Source organism: Elaeis guineensis, chromosome 7 (genome assembly GCF_000442705.2).
Source record: "Elaeis guineensis isolate ETL-2024a chromosome 7, EG11, whole genome shotgun sequence".
Lineage (NCBI taxonomy): Eukaryota > Viridiplantae > Streptophyta > Magnoliopsida > Arecales > Arecaceae > Elaeis > Elaeis guineensis.
The window spans coordinates 29,914,388-29,932,810 of record NC_025999.2 but is presented as its reverse complement, the minus strand read 5'-3'; the positions used below and the strand labels follow the sequence as shown (position 1 = coordinate 29,932,810).

The window sequence follows — 18,423 nt, the reverse complement described above, 5'->3', positions numbered from 1 at the left end:
GTCCAACTCTAGAGTCAGATTGATCAAGTGTCTAACAAGCTACACCAAGCTTAAAATCCCCAATCACTTATAATATGCTGTTGGGCTCAATTCAACTCAAATAAGGTTTAAACTTAAATTAATTGGGTCACCCATATAAATTCTACACTCCATTCTCATATTGAGAAATTATATTCTATACAATATGCACCATGTTGCCAACTAGTGTTGTTTAATTCTACGTCTTAATCATCAAACGTTCGCCTTGATGCGCCGTTGGAGAAATAAGTGATTACGGTAGGTGGCGTATGCGGCCATATGGTGCATGCCGCACCAAGATGCTGCTTTATATGGCTAAAAATATTTTCGTTTTGATCGAGATATACTCAACATCCGGCAAAGATTGACGCGACCAATCGCGTAGGACTACATCGGTGTGGGTCCCGGGGACCCCAACGGGCCCTTACAAGTCTTGATCTCGAGTCACGAGTCGATCCCGGCCTCCTCCCTCCGCAAGACATCGACGCCGCTTTGAGGGTGCGCAGGTGAGACCTCCGCAAGCGATCTCTTCGTATTTTGATTATTATTATTATTATTTTTTCCGCGAGTTTCCGGCTGACGGGGATTGTTGATCGGTTTCCTCTCTCTCTTTTTGCATCCACGCGGATCCGTCGTTATATTTCGTGCATTGCTTCTGGCCTCGATCTTGCTAGGGTTCTTCCTTTGATTTTGAGCCTCGAGATTAAAATCAGGGTTGATATCATTGGGAAGAGATTAACATTAGGGCACGGTTTTCCAAGTTCTGGTAACGGCTAGAAGGGAACTCAGTGGATGCGGAAATCTTTATAGGGCTTGATTGTAGACAAGGAGAAGGATTTCAGGCATGGATTTCAAGCTTGGTCGTCTTAATCTCAATGCTGTCGCTCAGGTACCTCCCAAATTATCTTTTTAATGAATTTTCTTACAATTTTTTAAGTGGAGATGAGCTCTTTAAGGAATTGATTGTAAGAATAAAGTTTGCAGTCAAGAATGTTCATCTTTTATTCTATTTGGTTTCTTTAATTGATTATTCTTTCCATTCTGCTTGTTTATTTTTCATATTGGAATGACAGAAAAAGGATTTTTTTTTTCACCTTCATTTTCATATGAATGCCACTTTGGAGGTTGAGAAAGGTTGCTGTTGGAACTATTCGATTGCAAGTGATCTTTGGCAGATTATGACTGATCTATGTTTCTTTTTTTCTTGCTAATTTTCATTTTACCAATGTATATCGATGTTGAATATATATGGATTGTGCTGTTAAAATGCTAGCTGATTATAGTTTTGTTGGCCATTGCCTAATGGGCAAGCTTATACTTTAGTACTCGAATTCTGCTTCTCTCTCTCTGTCTCTGTCTCTCCAACACACCCCCCGCCCCCCCCCCCAAAAAAAAAAAAACACACACATTCTTTTTCTCTTTCTTGGAAGAAACAAGAGGAATACGTGAATCTGTGGTGTGAATGCATTAATCAGTGTACATATATAATAAGATTTCATGGTGAAAAGTCTAATCCCAGGCTTAAGCAGTTGATGGGATCAAACAATTATTTCACCAGTCGAAATATTCCTTCCATAATCAATCACATGCGGTGGATGTGTCAAGCTCTAGAATTATTGCATTCATAAATAAATTAAAGGGAACATAGATTATGATTGTTCATATCCTTATGTGTGCGGTTAACTGGTTATGACAGTTGCAGCACATATATGATTAGGTATTTAAGTTGCATATGCTTCTAATGTAATTTGAGAGCGTTAAAATCATGGTAACAACAATCATTATCATTGTAGCAGTTGTTATTTGAAGCTATGATGGCTATAAGTGGTCAAATAAATGTTATGGTATTTGTTTGAATACACTATAAAACTTTGTAGGTAAGTGTTGATCATACTTTGGCTTCCCATCTTTGTTCTATCTATGGAACTACCATACTAAAGTCTTCTGCAATTGATCAAACAAAATTTTTGAAAATTTCTAGTTTCAGGCAACTTAGTAATATGGGTTCATACATTTTCCTTCAAAAACTATCAGAGTGTATACAGACCCATAATGCTCAAAGCTTTAAAGAATATGAGTTTAGCGCTCATGAGGTTTTTTATGAATTAAATACATGTGGTGCATGATTCGATGTCCTTGGCCACTTCATGGTCATGATTGACGAGAGATTACAGTATGCAATGGTGTTGAGTGTTTTTCTACTTATACAAGGAGGGAAGCTAACTCTAGGCTGACAAGCTTAGAGGCTCAGCTATAGTAAAAGGGACTTCAAAGACAAATAATGGACTTTTTGTTTGAGCCACTTTGCATGGATTAGCAACTGCTTTGCTTGTTTGTCTCTCTTTCTTGTAACATCATCACATTATTATATTAGAATACTCTTTATAAAAAGCATAGTTGCAAAAGTGGTTTTGGAATTTCTGAACTTGCATGGTCAGAGAAGTGCGCTCGTGGTTAGTTGTCTACAAAGGCTATAGGAACTGGCTTGGGCTTCTAGATTTCTTGGCATCATTAGATGGTTTCAGAGTGAGAAAGTATGGAGATAGGGAAATATAGATACATGATCAAAATTAATTTTTTCTTTAACATATTTTACGAAATGTATCACATTGTTGCCTAATATGCTGTGTAGAAGATACACATAAATAATCTATTGAAAAAACAGCGAGATGATGAATTACTTGATGGCTTTGGTCTTTGATGTGCTTTTGATGATTTTGAATTTTACTGATCTTTAGTCATTAGTTTTCAAATATCTGCATCCTTATCATAGATATGATTTTCCAACAGTTTTTTCACTAATCATTGCCTTTTATCTCTCTAGAAACTAATTATATCTATCCGCCTTTGTGATTCTATGAATTTATGAATGTAATCCTAAAATTTTCATGCAGGGAGTTGGTGGATTTGTTTTTGGAAATGAAAATTCTGCTTCAAATGAAGATAGGTAATGACTATGCAATCTTTGAAGCTAACGTGATGATTCATAATAGCTTCCTTGATTTATAGTTAATAGGGTGTAAATCCAGTATCATTGCATAGATGGATACTTTCCTAATTATTATGGAAGGCATTTATTTACAATTTAGATGTTATATTGAAATTTGCTGTTTATTAAGCTAATTTGTCATTGCTAATTAGCTCAATAAATGTGCCTCTATTTTTAGTGTGATGTGAAAAATCATTGCAGCTTATCTGCGCTAGCTAGCTACATTTTCTTATGATTATTTACCTTGGTTGCCAATGTAGATAATGAGCATTCATCTTGTTGCAGAAAGAGTCCATTGCAACTTTGTGGAGACTGGATAGGGCCCTTATGGAAAGAGAACGACATGGCTGTCCATCCTAATTTGTTGAAATACAAAAAACCTACCCTGCAAAAACTGTTATTGTTTGTAAGCTAAAATTAATTTTTTGTCTGCAGATGCTTTAAAAAGTTGGACTTAATAAGTGATGCACAGTACTCACTGACAAAGAGTTTCAATACATTAAACTTTATTGGAAACCAAAATGCATTATAGTTTAGTTGTTAGGATCAAGGTATGACCCATCAAAGTTTGAAAACATTTTAGATAAGGCTGTCAACTTGGTTTCCAAATATTGAACTAATTTCACATTTCTAGCCAGGGTAGATTTGGGGAAAGAGGGCTTTTCCATTAAATCTAAAAGCCCATTAGGTGGGTAGGAATACATTTTTTTTTTTTCTTGTGATACTTTTCTTTAGAATGGAGAAGGCAATATCAGATGGGTAATTTGTTGGCAGCTGCCAGCTTCCCCCTAGTAATCCTTTTCATTTTCATGAGACTATTATTCTGATGACCATGTTGGAGTTATCTGACTATTCAATGTTGGTGCGTAATAATTTGGTGCAAACTTCGATGCACTTTTTAAGAAGATATTCCGCTTACCACTAGGACCATTTGACAAGGTTGTATTTTTTGGATAGTCCATCAGAAGTAATTATCTTATCTGCTCTCATTGGCTTTGTTAGAATTTCTTCTCCATCATCTTTTCACATGATGCCCGCAGTCCATTGCTTTTGTTTCTACATAATTCAAAGGCATCATTTCTGTGATTATGGCAAGTAGCTGGAATCTCCTCCAAAATCTTCCTAGAATCTGGAATGTGCACCCATGGTCTAAGAACTTTCTTACTGAAAATGTCTCTAAAGCCTAGTTACCAGAAGTGGTTCAGGTTGCTGGCACATGGAAGTGGGTCTCGTAAAAAAAAAATAAATAAAAAAAAATAGTAAGAAAACACTAAGGAGATTGGTGCGTGGGTGAGTGTCCGACAAGTTTCGGAAGTGGATTCGCTGCCCTAAATAGAAGATTCTTTCTACTAACCTCTAAAATATCCACTTTCTTGCATCTGCACCTACACTCAAAGCCACGACTCTGGCAAGGAAGATTTGTTCTCACTTATTGGTTACTGACATTTTTGCTAGGCATTTAAACAGAACCATGGATTCGGAAAATAGCAACTTTTTCCTTTTGTGGGTTATCTGATGCCAAGTTTATATATGTGAGGCCATATTATGAGTTCAGGGCCTGTTTGGATGCACAGGCAGTAACTACTAAAGGAATTGCTTATTGCAATCAAATGGTTTTTAAGCTTGGTTTCTTTAAAGATCTGCGTTTTGCCTGATAGGACAGCCATTGTAACATCTCTGAATATCTCATGCTTACAAGTTACAACCATCTCTTTTGTCAGCAGCCAAGAACCTCCCCCTCTCCCCCCCGCCCCCCCCAACCCCCACTTTTGTTTACACTTATAATTTGACCCTAGAGCCAATACATGCTAGCCCACCTCTTTTCTTCTTCCATCACACAAAAGTGGAGGAAGGAGACTGGAGCAGTGTAAGGTGATTAGGACATGGTGTAGGAGAATGAGAGAGGAGAATAGGTGTAGGAGGGAGAAGAAGATGTGGAGGTAAAAGGGCATGAAGTCAGTTTGACTAGGTAGGCATGGTGTTGGATTTGGGATTGGGTAGCAGGGAGCAGTAAAAGTGGGTTGAGAGATGTTGTTTTGATGTGTGAGAGGTTAAGGGGCCTCCTTACCCAACATGTGGGAATAAAGAAAGTTAGTAGTGATTTTTCTTTCTCTATGTAGCATACCTCTTTTTTGTAGTATTTTATGCCTATATAAACTCTTTCTAAGACCACCTTAGAAATGTTTTCTTTTATAGTTAAAAGTTCCCATGAAAAACCTATTTCCCATGAAATATCAAGGAAATAGGATAATATCAAACAGGTCCTCGAGGATTTCCCCTGAATGGTGATAATTCGCTGCAGCTGACATTAATCCATGATATCGGAGAATTTTCCATCTTATCTGTTGCCTGTCTTTTTTTTTTTTCCTGATTTTCATGTATCAGCTTTCTTATCTTCAAGAATTAACCATGTATTCACTTTTTATCAAATACCTTCTGCATTTTGTTCCATCAAAGAATGGATTCATGCAGTCACTTGCAGTTTTATAATTGCTTCTAGAAGATATTGCTTTATGACACTTTAATGTTTATCTTGCATCAATCCTTCTCGCCGTATAGCTATGTTGAACGCTATCTCGATCGTATAAACAATGGTGTACTGGTGGAGGATAGGCGGGCTGCTATTACCGAACTTCAGTCGCTTGTAGCAGAAAGTCGTTCAGCTCAGATGGCATTTGGGGCAACAGGTAGTGGCTTCTATCTTGTCTAACCCCATAATTTGTTTCAGTTCTACATGACATTTGATGAATGCTTCTTTCCAAAACAGGATTTCCAATACTTCTAAATGTTTTAAAGGAAGAACGTGATGATGTTGAAATGGTTCGAGGCGCCCTAGAAACTCTTGTAAGTGCTTTAACTCCTATAGGTACAACAGATGGGCTGAAAAATGAGGTCCAACCAGCATCTATGAACTCCGACCTGCTTTCTCGAGAATCAGAGAGCATCTCTCTTCTTCTAAGTTTGCTGGTTAGTGATTCCCCTTTTCTTTTTTTTTTTTCTAATCTCATTTAATGCTTATTTTTTTCCATTTACCATTCTTGTCCATTTCCTATATACGTTGACTATTTCTTTTTGCAGTCAGAGGATGACTTCTATATCCGGTACTATACTCTTCAGCTTCTAACTGCCCTTCTTACACATTCCCCTAATAGGTACTTCATGTAACTCGTGTTCCGGACTTTGTGTGTGTATGTGTGCGTGCATACCATATAGACGCACATGTTCATTCCAGTTGGTTGCAGGATATGATCAGTAGTTTTAGTTAATGTGTTGTTTCTTTTTCAGGTTACAGGAAGCGATTCTTTCCACTCCTCGTGGTATAACTCGGCTGATGGATATGCTTATGGATCGCGAGGTCTGAGTTTCCAAGCATTCTAAATACATCTTTTTTCTTCTTCCCTTTTCAAAATGATTGTTCAAATTTATATCAATGATAATTACAATCCTTTTCCAATCGTTATATGCGAGTAACATTGACTCTGATTGGTACACTTTGATGAAAACATGCATAAATCTGTTAATTATTGTCATCTATTTCCTTCCCTGTATACATGCGTTTGTGTGGTTTTTTTTAAGTCTACCATTTCTGAACTCGAAAACTTTAAGTTGTATTTGAGACCTCTTTCCATCTCATCATCTCAATCTTGGGCCAGTGCTGGCTATATCATAGCCTTAATAACCCTGGGATATAAGGTTTTACATTTGACTGTGGCTAAAGAGTGGAATGCATTTTTTCATTTCTATGCTGTCTATGTGGACATTACATATTAACATATAAATCGCAACCTTTGCTGCCTATGTCATGTCTTAACTATGTAGCTTATATATTAGTAAAGATTTTGACTACTCAACCACAAAGTCTGGACAGGCATGGGTTTGCAATTTTTTTTTAAAATTTTCCTAGTATATAAAACAGAGAACAACTGCTAATGTGTTTTTTACAAAAATGTAACAGTAGATCAAGAGACCAATTGGATACTGTCTATAAATATGTACATGACATAAACTCAAATCAATACATGGTTACCCCATAAAGCAATTTCTTATAAAAGAATTAGCTTATTTTTTAAGTCCATAAAAAGCCTAAGCGAAGATCTTCAACACCCCAATATTGCATTCCTATTGTTTCTTAGTATGCTTATGTTTTTAGATATGTCTTTAGTAGTCTAGCAGATTAGAGACTGCAAAAGAATTAAGAAAGATACATATTTTATATATCTTCCTCTTTACTTATTTCATAAATCCTTAAACAAAAATGCAGAAGAACTATACAAGTATTAATATCAAAGCAAGTGTTGATATGTGAATGGTACCCCAACGGTGTGCGAAAAATAGTTTTCTCCCACACTAATTTCCTAATAAGAACATTTTAATTTCTGAGCTTATTTTAATTGCCAGTAATATCATCACTGTTTAGAACAATTTTACTCAATGTTTTGAAGAACTGAAGGCAGTGGACAAGCTGCCAGGGAGCTATCTAGCACCTGGTTGTTAGGTGGGCACCAAGTGGTCAAGAATCAAGACTAGCTAAAAACAATTGATTTAGAGGACTGATATATTTATGGAGAAGAAATAGTCATAATCCAGAAGGTGAAACATAATTTATTCAATAATATAAAGCAAGTTAATGCAAAATACCAACTAGGCAACATTTGGTACTGATTCATATTTTGTTGCATCCTTCATAATCAAACATGTTGCAAAAAATTCTAATGAATGGCTAGGTGGCTAAAGCAGTCATCTTTGCAAACATTAACCTTACTTGATTGCTCAGTTGATGCATTTAACTTTTTTCACATATCAACATTACTTGACTGCCCAATTGATGCATTTAATTCTTTTTAGTTTTTACCCCCACTCTAGCAGCTGAATGCATCATCCCTGCTCTGCTTGTTGAGTGTCATCGTTATTGTTAATTTCTTTCTTTCATAGTTAGTCAATCTTATATCCTTTCTACCATCCCTCATTATCACTCCATGTTCTCCATCATCATAGTTGGTCAGTATCCATCCATCCAGCAAACAGTCGATCATTAGCCCTAGTACTCAAAACATGAAGGGTGATGCATTCGTTAATCAGAGTTGTGAGGATGGGAAAGAAGGAAACTTTGATCAGCAGCTTCTCACATCATGTTGATAGAGACTTGATAAAGCCTTTTATCCTTCCTACTTCCAAGCCTGAAGTTATCACACAATTTTTTATTTGCCACTGACATGTGCCGAATGCAGGGACTAATGATACAATAAATTCACTCACAAAAGAGTGAGACGACATGCAAAATGAGAGTTCTTTCCTTTTGTATGGCAATTAGCAATTAGATTGCTTTTCAGCAATGTAACTACTATGTTGGGAAGAAGATTTAATTCCATTTTGTTGGGCTTCAGTTTTGAGATTTGGACACGTTCTTTTTTTTTTTTATTATTATTTATTATTTTTTGTGTTTTTCACTTCCGTTATAGAGATAAATAATTTTGAACCTCCACTTATCTTTTCTAAGAAGATTCAATGAAGATACATAAAGTGAGAGCCCAGAAAATTGTATAAATAATATGTAGGCATCAGGAATGTTGTGAATTTTTTTTGGACTTGTGATGCATTATATCTATGCAAAAGTTGTGATATATATATATATATGACATGCATCAAATATGTCACTTGAAGTCCCTGGTCCTCCTGTCACTCTTTTATCAATTTGTATAGAGATCTGAAATACCACTTTAAGTGGAATTTAGTTTTTAATAGAATGGAATATGCTTTTTTTTTTAATTTTTTATGAACTTGACACCAAGTCAATGAAATCAATGGACCATATAGGCCTTGTTGATTATGATGGTTGGTAACTGCTATGTATATTGATGTATATGGTAACACGATCTAGTTTTTTATTTTATCTCAATAAAAGGAGATGGTGGAATTTTGCCAAGATTTGTGTTTTCAAACTTTGGAATGCTGTGTGCATGCGTGTGTGTTTGTATCATGATAGTGATAGTGATTGAATCAACCATTTTTGAAGTGTGGTGGAATTCATGGGTTTGAATCCAATGATCATGAGAACTTGTCAGTTATCACATGCCAAAATTTACATGAATGTGATAAGAAGAACCAAACAATGAAAAGTGATGCTTCTCAGATATACTTTTCATTGACAATTACACTGCTTCATATTAGTTATAGGCCCCTGGATAGTTCTGTAGTTTGTGCCATATTTTCTGAGTTGAGTGCAATTATAACTGTCTAGTTGAGTGTTTTCTTGCTGCCATCATCATGCCAATCTCTTACTCTATGCTTGCATTGTTTGATTGTCACCATTATCTGTGTATTGTTTAAATATTTATTACTTGAAGCCATGTATTTTCCAAAGAAATCTAAAAGAAAATGTTTCATACTAATCAACTTTTTCGAAATTCCTCGATTCTATAAGTTATTTGAAATGAAACCTTTTTTCTCTTCTAGTACTGATGGTTCAGTCTATATGACAGGTTATAAGAAACGAAGCCTTATTACTTCTTACTTATTTGACTCGTGAGGCTGAGGTGAATTCCCACTCCTTGCATTGCATAACAAGTAATTCAGGTCTGCAAGCATGTTATTCATTTTTCTCCTTACTATGTTCAGGAAATCCAAAAAATCGTAGTTTTTGAGGGTGCATTTGAGAAGATATTTAGCATTATTAAAGAGGAAGGAGGTTCCGATGGTGGTGTCGTAGTTCAGGTGATTATCTTGAAACTCAGAATGCAAATATGTTGGTCAATCATTTTTATTGATAAATTACTTGGTTTTCTATTTGTACTCCTAGAATGTTCCATATAGGATGCAAAATAGGGGAAATGATCATAGTTGGAATCTGATTTTTTTCATTCTTTTAAATAGTAAAACACCTCGAGGGCGGGTCTTGGTGAAATAGTAAGGCCGTTCCCTTATGACCTGGGTGTCATAGGTTCGAAATATGAAAATGGCTTTCCACATGCGAGGGTAAGGCTGCGTACATTTGATCCTCCCTAGACCCCCAGTGGTGGAAACCTCATGCATTGGAACAACACTTCTTTTTAATAGTAAAATATCTTGATGGAAGTTTTGTGGTAGAAATTGGTTCTTTTGACATTTGATCTCCTTGCTTTTGTGGTAGTTTTTCTAGTTGTTAGGATTTATATGTTCTTGATCATTTTCATTTTTATAGATGTACATGTTTACCACCTTTTGTAGTCAATATATTCATGTATACTCTACCATGAATTTGTACCAAGGATGTAAGTCCAAGCGGGATGTCCCGTAGGACATCAAAACGGGGTACCATTCCATGCGTCGGGATAGAACCGGCAACACCATTGTGCTAGTGTTCTGATTGGCGTGTCTTGGGACATCCACTATCCCAAGTGTCGGGATGAGGCATGACGATGGCGTGTCTTGTTTTAGGTGAAAATCGGGGTAGCCTCCTTGTCCCACAGGATTTATAACCTTGATTTGTACTAGTTGAAACCTTAATGATAGAGGATCATACACCTTTAGAAATATCTCTTCAGTGACATGGACAATGATCGTCGAATCACCCTTTCATCTCTATTGGTTTCCGCCAATACGTACTGAAAAGCTAGAGCAGTTTAGACATTATACCACAATTTCAGTCTTTAGGATGACTCTTGGCTTCCTTCTTTGTTACTACCTGGTATTAGGAATTTTTGCAAAGAAGTGCTAATGTATTTATTTTATATTAATTTCTATAATTAAATGATATTTGCACCGAGTACATATTGGATCTTTGTTGCATGTTCATTTTAGGGCCTTTCCATTTGCTTTTATATGCTTTGGAATGTTTTCTTTATGAAAATGTGGGACTTGGTTATAGGGGTGCAAATGAGCTGAGTAGCTCGTGAGTTGCTCGAGCTCGACTTGGATCCAAGCTTGAGTAGCTCAAATAATTTTTCAAGTCAAGGTTGAGTAGTAAAATACTTGGCTTTATAATATATATTTTTAATATAATATTTTAAAATATGATATTATGTGTTATTTTGTTTTATCCATATTTTTTAATTATGTGCAAGGACCGAATTTGAGCTTAAACTCGAGCTTGAGTATCGCTTGGCTGATTTTCGAGTTGAATCTAGTTAATCTCGAGAATTGGCTTTTTTTTTTTTTTTTTTTTTTTAATATCATGTTTAGTTCAAGCTTGGATATTAAGACTCGATTGATCTCGAGTCGAGTTTCGAATCCATGTATTTGTAATCAAGTCATGCTCGAGCCTCTAGCTATTTGGCTCAGCTCGGCTCGATTGCATGCCTACCTGGTTATATGTTTTGTCCTAGCTCTTGCTGCATAGAGTCAACTGGTATCATCATTGTTTCATGAAATTATAAAAGAAAAAGATTACAAATAAGTGTGTGTAGCTAGTTTGATGGATTTTTGGTTCAGGTGACAGTAACATGCTTCTTTTCATGTTCGTAGATCTAGCTGCTAAATTATCATTCTGATTGATACCTTATTTCCTTTCTGGCAGTTTCTAATTATATGTTCTTCACAAAATCTTTAAAAAATGTCAGCAGTATGATACATTCTGTATCTTGTTATGTGTCCTTGTATTTCTTTACCAATGTTATCTAATTTTAATTGGATCTTTTTGTTCACTTATGCTGTTCATGCTAATTTTTCTTGCTGAACAGGATTGTCTTGAATTGCTGAATAATCTCATTCGCAACAATGCATCCAATCAGGCAAGTATCTCTTGAAGCCATTACTTTGGAATCTTTGGTGGTGTTTAACTTTTATTTGTGTGGTTTAGATTTTGCTGAAGGAAACTATCGGCTTTGAACCTTTAGTATCAATACTGAGGCTTCGCAGAGGCAGTGCTTACAATTTTACTCAACAGAAGGTATGGTCACTCTAATTAACATGTTTATTCTTCTTCAGAAATCAGAATTAGGTATCAGTTCATGCCTAATTGATCCTTTTTTTTTTCCTTTTCTTTTTGGGGTATATACCTCCAAAACAATCACCATGCTCTAGACGGTAAATCTACTCAATGCATTGGAAACTGTTGAGTTGCTTCTGACAGGAGGTCCTCCAGGTGAGCTAGGAAAAGATGCTAATAGGCTATCCAGTCAAACTGCATTAGCACAGGTATGACAATTTATTACCAATTGAACATGTACTTTTAGCCCCATTTCTAAATCTAATGTGCTTCCTTTGTTTATTTGCAAAACCACAGAAGAAAATTTTGGACCATCTCTTATTGTTGGGTGTCGAGAGTCAATGGGCTGCGGTTGCTGTTCGCTGCTTGGTAAGATATCTTAGTTGTCATGAGGATATTTGGTTTATGCTCTTGCACACAAGGATGGGGTTTTATGAGAAATTTGCTGGGATTATTCTCAGAGTCGGACAATTTTCTGAACCAAACCTGGCTCTTTTTAATCATCTATAAGGAAATGTCATTTTATTTATACCATTTCCACAATCCAGATTCATATTATGACTTTTCATTAGATGATTAATAGAAAACTTAAAACTTCAATATTATGTATATGGAGTACGGGTCTTTATATGGATTATAATAGAAAAATCACATCAATAAACTATTAAAATGATTTACAGCATTTTTAATGGTACTGTGGAGTACTAATGATCTGTCTCTTACAGTTTGTCACCTATAAATTAGCCTCTGGGAACTTACTTGTGCCATACTAAATGTAATAAAATTCTCACATGCCTTTGTTTTCTACTAGTTGCATGTTTTTTTCATCAAGTCAACAAGAACAATTTAATGCTTAATTTATCTTCATTACGGTACAACATTTGCAAAAGATGTGTCTCATTCTTGACTCTTGAGGCAAGTGGTGAATTTGCAGAGCTGGTGGGTGAATGCTAAGAAATTCTATCAATTAGGTCAATGGTTGGCAGTAAGGTTCGCCAATTTGGAAGCGGATCCCATGCCGACCGGTTAGCAGTGCAAGTCGGTACACCCCCATATCTGACTATACTGGACCATACCGGGCCTGAACTAACATAGAAATGAGAGAATCGACAGGAAGAGAGAGATAGAAGAGAGAGGGAAGGAAAGAGAGGCCGGCGGAGCCAGCGATGGCAACCAGAGGGTTGTGGAGGCCCTTGGAGGGCACCTCTGAGGCTCTATGGTCCTCCACGAGAGAGATTGGAGAGAGAAAGAGATAGAGAGATAGAGAGAGAGGGGAATGGGGGGGAAGGTGGTAGAGAGGTCGTTGTGGCCATCGGATGGCAAAAATTCATCTACGACATTCATGGTTTCGAAATAAAGGGTCACCCCCATTACATTGTATTTTTTTTAAACTTGATTCATAGCGAAGTCGACAATGTGTTAAAAAAATATGATGAAACAGAGGCGATTCGCTCCTGTTTTGAAACTGTGGACGCCACGGGTGGATTTGTGCCATCTGGCGGCCACGATGGCCATCCGACGGCCACGGCGGCCATCCGATGGCCCTCTGGCGGCTTCCCTGCTGTCTTCCTCTCCCTCCATTCCTCTCCCTCCCCCCTCTCTCTACCTCTCTTTAATCTCTCTTGTGGAGGATTATGGAGTTTCAGAGGCCTCAGTGGCCCTTGGATGGCTTCGACGAGCCACCGCTGGCCTTTCCATCTCTTTTCCTTATTTCTCTCTCTTTCTTTCTCTCTTTCCTTCTCTCTTGCTCCGCTTTCGTTGGCATTCCGAATCGAACATCCAAATCGCACTGGTCGGCCGTTAGCACGATTCGGCATGCCCCGAACCGTCCGGTTGGGGGCGGTTCAACATTCCATGGTTGGTGGGTGGGAACAAATAGAGCTGATTGTGTTTCTTATATGTCCATCAACATTGGCAGATGATGTGCTAAAATTGGGAGAGGAGACTGTGGTTATAATATGTACCACTATATTATAACCAGATTAGGAAGCTCTAGCTCTGTTTTTAAATCTTTATTAATCTCCATATTTTGTTGATTTAAACATTCAAAAGTTCCTTTTAGAGTACTTGCTTTAACTCTACTGGAGATGCTATATACCTCTCTCAACTTATTTCTGCTGTGCTCATATTATTCCCTATTAAACTTTGCCCAAATTTCTAAACTATGAAGTTTAGCCTGTCTTATAATTGTCTCATGAAATTTAATTCTTTTCATGGTTGTTACCAGACTTGCATTTGTTATCCCTTAATAGTTGGCAAGTGCGTATATGCTATTCCGCAATGAATGCCTGACGATAGACTGCCTGAGTAATATCATGATCCCTTTACACAAGATAATGCAAATAATCACCTTGAGATATACTTCTAACAATATTGACTGAATTCTGTTGCCATCTTCTATCCAATTTGTTATATATATTCATGTTTATCTGCACATTAATATATAAACATATGGTTGAACTTAAATTTTAAAACGTTTGCACGTGCAACATAGCCTATAGGTAGACTTGTTCCCAAGACCTAGTTTCCCCATCCCCTTTTGGGTCCATGGTGTTTATAGCCTTGTTCTACTCTGTAGGTAGTGGGCTGTTTTGCTTCATGCCTGTTATACTCTGTAAAATTATGAAAGTGCTACCTTCATCTTTCCTACTAAAGAAAGTTAAAAAATTTGAGATGGATATTTTCATATATCCATGTAGTATTGAGGCAGTGATGAGAGGATGGTACTGACCAGAGTCAGTCTGCCATCTCATCATATCCTTTTTGAATCATAATCATTCTTGAAATAAACCTAAGCATCAAATCCATACAGATTTGCAGCTCCACTAGTTGTCATTAGTGTCCATTGGCACTATAGTGCATTACTAAGGCACATGCTAGATATCCTTGTATAGTTGGTCATATATATGAGGAGGATGTCAATCACACATCGTTGATACAAAGACAAAAATACCCATTGCCAACATTATTACCCTAAGCTGCCTAAGAATTCATCCAGTTCAGCTTACTAAGCACTTGCCATTGACATGGTAGAGGGATTTGAACAATGCAGATACCATTCCTATACTTGGTAATTTTTAATGGCAGTATAGAGGAGTGCATTATGAGCAAGGAGCCATTCCCCTATATTGTACCTAAATAATATCTGAACTATAAGGCATGTTTTGGACAACTTGGTGTGTTTTACGAAGATGGCATGCCAGCTGTCAGTTTTTAACCAAGGATTAGGGGCTAATATGTACTATGTATAACACAGGTACCTGCATATGGTATGTTCTGTGTTGGACAACCATTGGCATTGTCTTGGGGATGATTCATGTGGACTTATGAGGCCTTTGATGGCGGATTTTAGCCTTTTGAGCTTATTTTTCTTTATTTTCAGTTTTTAATTGGTTATTCTTCTGTTCTAAGTGGATTTTTTTGATTTTATGTCTGAGGTCTCATATTTCTTTCTTTCTTTCTTTTTTTTTTTTTTTATTGAGGTTTAGATGTTAATATGATGTGGAAACTCAATTTGGATTGAGATATCAAGTCCCTACTGATGGCCTGACCATTAAAAGGGAAAAAACGTTGTTTGGGCGAATGCGCGGGGGTGGGAGAAGATGAAGAGAGAAATGGATGAATGGTCTTATCCCTCTTTAGTCATATGACCTGTCCTGCGATCCACTTGCTTTTCCTTCCAAAATATCCTTGAGCTTTCCATAATGAAGCAGTATGTTGGGGATACTTCACTTTGTTTTGCTTATAATTTGTTTTAAATGTGAGTGTGATGCTATTCTATTAGAGTTTTGAAGGCTTGGGAAAAAAACTTGGATCTTCCTCTTGGAGTCTGATGTGCTTTATTTCCTTCTCTCTTTTGCTCCAGAATTTCATGCTTCTCCACTGCTTTTACCCTCTTTACAATGTTTCCCATAATTCTGATTTTTTTTTTTGGGTGATTTAACACCAAAATGATTTTAGAACTAAATCCACGGTCAAATTAGTATGCTGATTTCTGATTTGAGACTAAATGAACAAGGTGCTATATTAGGGGTTCTGTACATCTGTATCATGTAGCTAGTGACTGCCACACCATTTGGCACCAATCCTTTTTCCTGAAATGAGCCTTGACATATGATTGAATACCAGCACGATGTTGTGCTGCTCATGATCAAGAGGCACACCATGTAACACTATAGTCTGTGTATTTAACTATTGTTACTAAGAGAGGAGGCGATATATAATGAAAATGTCTGGGCCATGACAATTAGCTGACCTATAATCTCTAAAATTGATGTTATGATAAAACACATGTAAGCAAACTATCCTATCCTGCATATGGGCAAGGTTGTATAGTTCCTCTTTACTTTGCTCCCTTATGCGCTACTACTGTATGTCAAATGTGTACCTTAGCAATGTTTTTTTTTTTTTCCCTTCTTTTGGAGTATTGCCTACTTTGATGAAAAGGCCTACAAGAGTGAGCCTTAAGAGAAATTGAGGCAAATTAGTATAATGGCTGAATTGCTGGCTGTATGTGGAATTGAAGGTAAACTGTCAGAATATCCAGAATGTAGTGAAGGATGGACTAACTCACAATATTATGAGCTTAATTACTTCCTCACTCAACAGTTTAGGCATAATTATATCAATAAGCGGACCCATGTAGTTGCATTTCATGTAAATCCCTTTTAAAAGGCCATGGACATCGCTTTTAGATTGTTGTTAATGCCCATTTATTGCCAGCTTTCGCCACATAAGAATTTCTTAAATGTCGATTTAACTCAACATGACTAAGGCTCTTTTTGGATGCTGGGAATGGATGTAGAGGAGATGAACATAAGAAGGAATGGGGGTTCATTATGCCAATATTATACAGTGAACTCTGTTTCACGTCTTTTTCTTTATCGTCCCAGCATCCACACAGATCCCAAGTGTGCAAATAGCTTTTATAGCTTGTTGTTAGTGTTATAACTTATTGATATAATTATGCCTTAGTAAGAGTGAATATTTTTCTTCTAACGTGATTCACAATAACAGTATCAAATATTGATGGTAATATTAAACCAATTTTTTGATTGATTTCAGGCATTGCGATGTATTGGTGATTTGGTCACAAGAAATCCTCATAATCTTGATTCTCTTGCAAGTAAATTAGTTGGAGAAGAGCCTCATGTTGAACCTGCCTTGAATGCTATATTCCGTATTGCTTTGCGTGCCTCTACTATACAGGAATTTCTAGCAGCCGATTATGTCTTCAAGCGCTTTTGTGAGGTTATCTCTTTTTAATGTTATGAAGAATATATGAGCTACTTTTGTTTATTAGTTAATATTGCTATACTTGTTCACCATAGATACCTATTGTATGCCACTGCATTTATATTATTTGATAATTATATTAGATAAAAAATAGATTTTAAATTTGTCAAAAATTATCTCTATTTGATTGTCTTGGAGGATGTACTTACCTGCATAAATATGTAGATATGGTCGTGTGCCTGCGAACATGCATGATAAGTATTCAGATAATGGTCATTATTTAACTGCTATTCCATTATAATGACCATTTTATAACAGGAATAATGGCTGTATTTCCATATTTTAATTGTTCATTCAATTAAAATAATGTTTTCAATTTTCAGATCTCCATATCTGTTCAAATAAATTTTATTCTGTGAGTGGTAACACAATCAACTTTCTATTTTAGTTTTAGCACCTTTGGCCTAAAATTATAAGAAGATACAAAAAATAATTAAAAAAAACATTAGAAGAAGAAAAAGAAATTTAAAACTTAACCGAACAAATCAGCCATCAAAGTATGCTTTATCATTTTTGGGACCTTTGAGTCTAATTTTTTGTTGGCTCTATGCTGAATAGTACATTTTTTAAAATATGAGAACATACAAAAAGAAATCAAAAAAGCAAAACAATGTAAGAAGAAAAAGAAGTAAAAAAGAAGTTAACCAAACAAATCAGCCATCATCTAGAGTATACTTTATCATTTTTGAGACATGGTGCAAAAATCCGCTCGCGCCGGAGAAGCTGGAGTCGAGGAAGTCGCGGTCGCCGCGGGACCTGCAAAAGAAGTCTAAACCGGAGGTGGGGTTGCTCCGGCAAGACCCTCCGACGCTCAAGTCAGTTCTCTGCCTCAACAAGAATGGAGTGCTCGAACGGAGAATTTAGCAGAGTTTTTAGATGAAAGATGAGAGTTTATAGAATAACGTATCTGGGGTTCCCCTTTTATAGATGGAGGGGGCAACAAATTGATAGCGACGCCTGTAACCGTCTGGCAGTGGGTTGCCCAGGGTCAGGCGGAGTTTGCTGCGAAGAGTAGTGGGGTGGACCCGTGGCTATCATCGGGGTGTGCCACGTGGGGCCTGCCGCGGGAAGTGGAGCGGCGTCCGCTGTCGTGACTCATCTAGAGGTGGTGGAATCGCACAGGATCCGCCGCAGGGAGTGGAGCAGAATCATGGTCGTTAATACAGCCTGTCAGGGAGTAATGGGGTCGCGTAGGGTCCGCCGCAGGGAGTGGAGCAGA

The 18,423-nt window shown here is 36.9% G+C and overlaps 1 protein-coding gene across 1 annotated transcript in view; it reads left to right on the top strand.

The window, feature by feature from the left end:
- The first annotated feature begins 384 nt into the window (after positions 1–384).
- The window catches only part of LOC105061381 (golgin candidate 6), a 30,692-nt gene continuing 12,653 nt past the window's right edge, over positions 385–18,423 (top strand). Inside the window, exons 1-14 of the mRNA XM_073260727.1 lie at positions 385–524; positions 693–907; positions 2,913–2,965; positions 5,567–5,694; positions 5,775–5,974; positions 6,086–6,159; positions 6,293–6,362; positions 9,487–9,540; positions 9,623–9,718; positions 11,662–11,712; positions 11,781–11,870; positions 12,005–12,118; positions 12,207–12,278; positions 16,974–17,159. Of these exons, the coding sequence (XP_073116828.1) occupies positions 863–907; positions 2,913–2,965; positions 5,567–5,694; positions 5,775–5,974; positions 6,086–6,159; positions 6,293–6,362; positions 9,487–9,540; positions 9,623–9,718; positions 11,662–11,712; positions 11,781–11,870; positions 12,005–12,118; positions 12,207–12,278; positions 16,974–17,159 (1,233 nt within the window). The 5' untranslated portion in view covers positions 385–524; positions 693–862. The remainder of the gene's footprint in view (positions 525–692; positions 908–2,912; positions 2,966–5,566; positions 5,695–5,774; positions 5,975–6,085; positions 6,160–6,292; positions 6,363–9,486; positions 9,541–9,622; positions 9,719–11,661; positions 11,713–11,780; positions 11,871–12,004; positions 12,119–12,206; positions 12,279–16,973; positions 17,160–18,423) is intronic.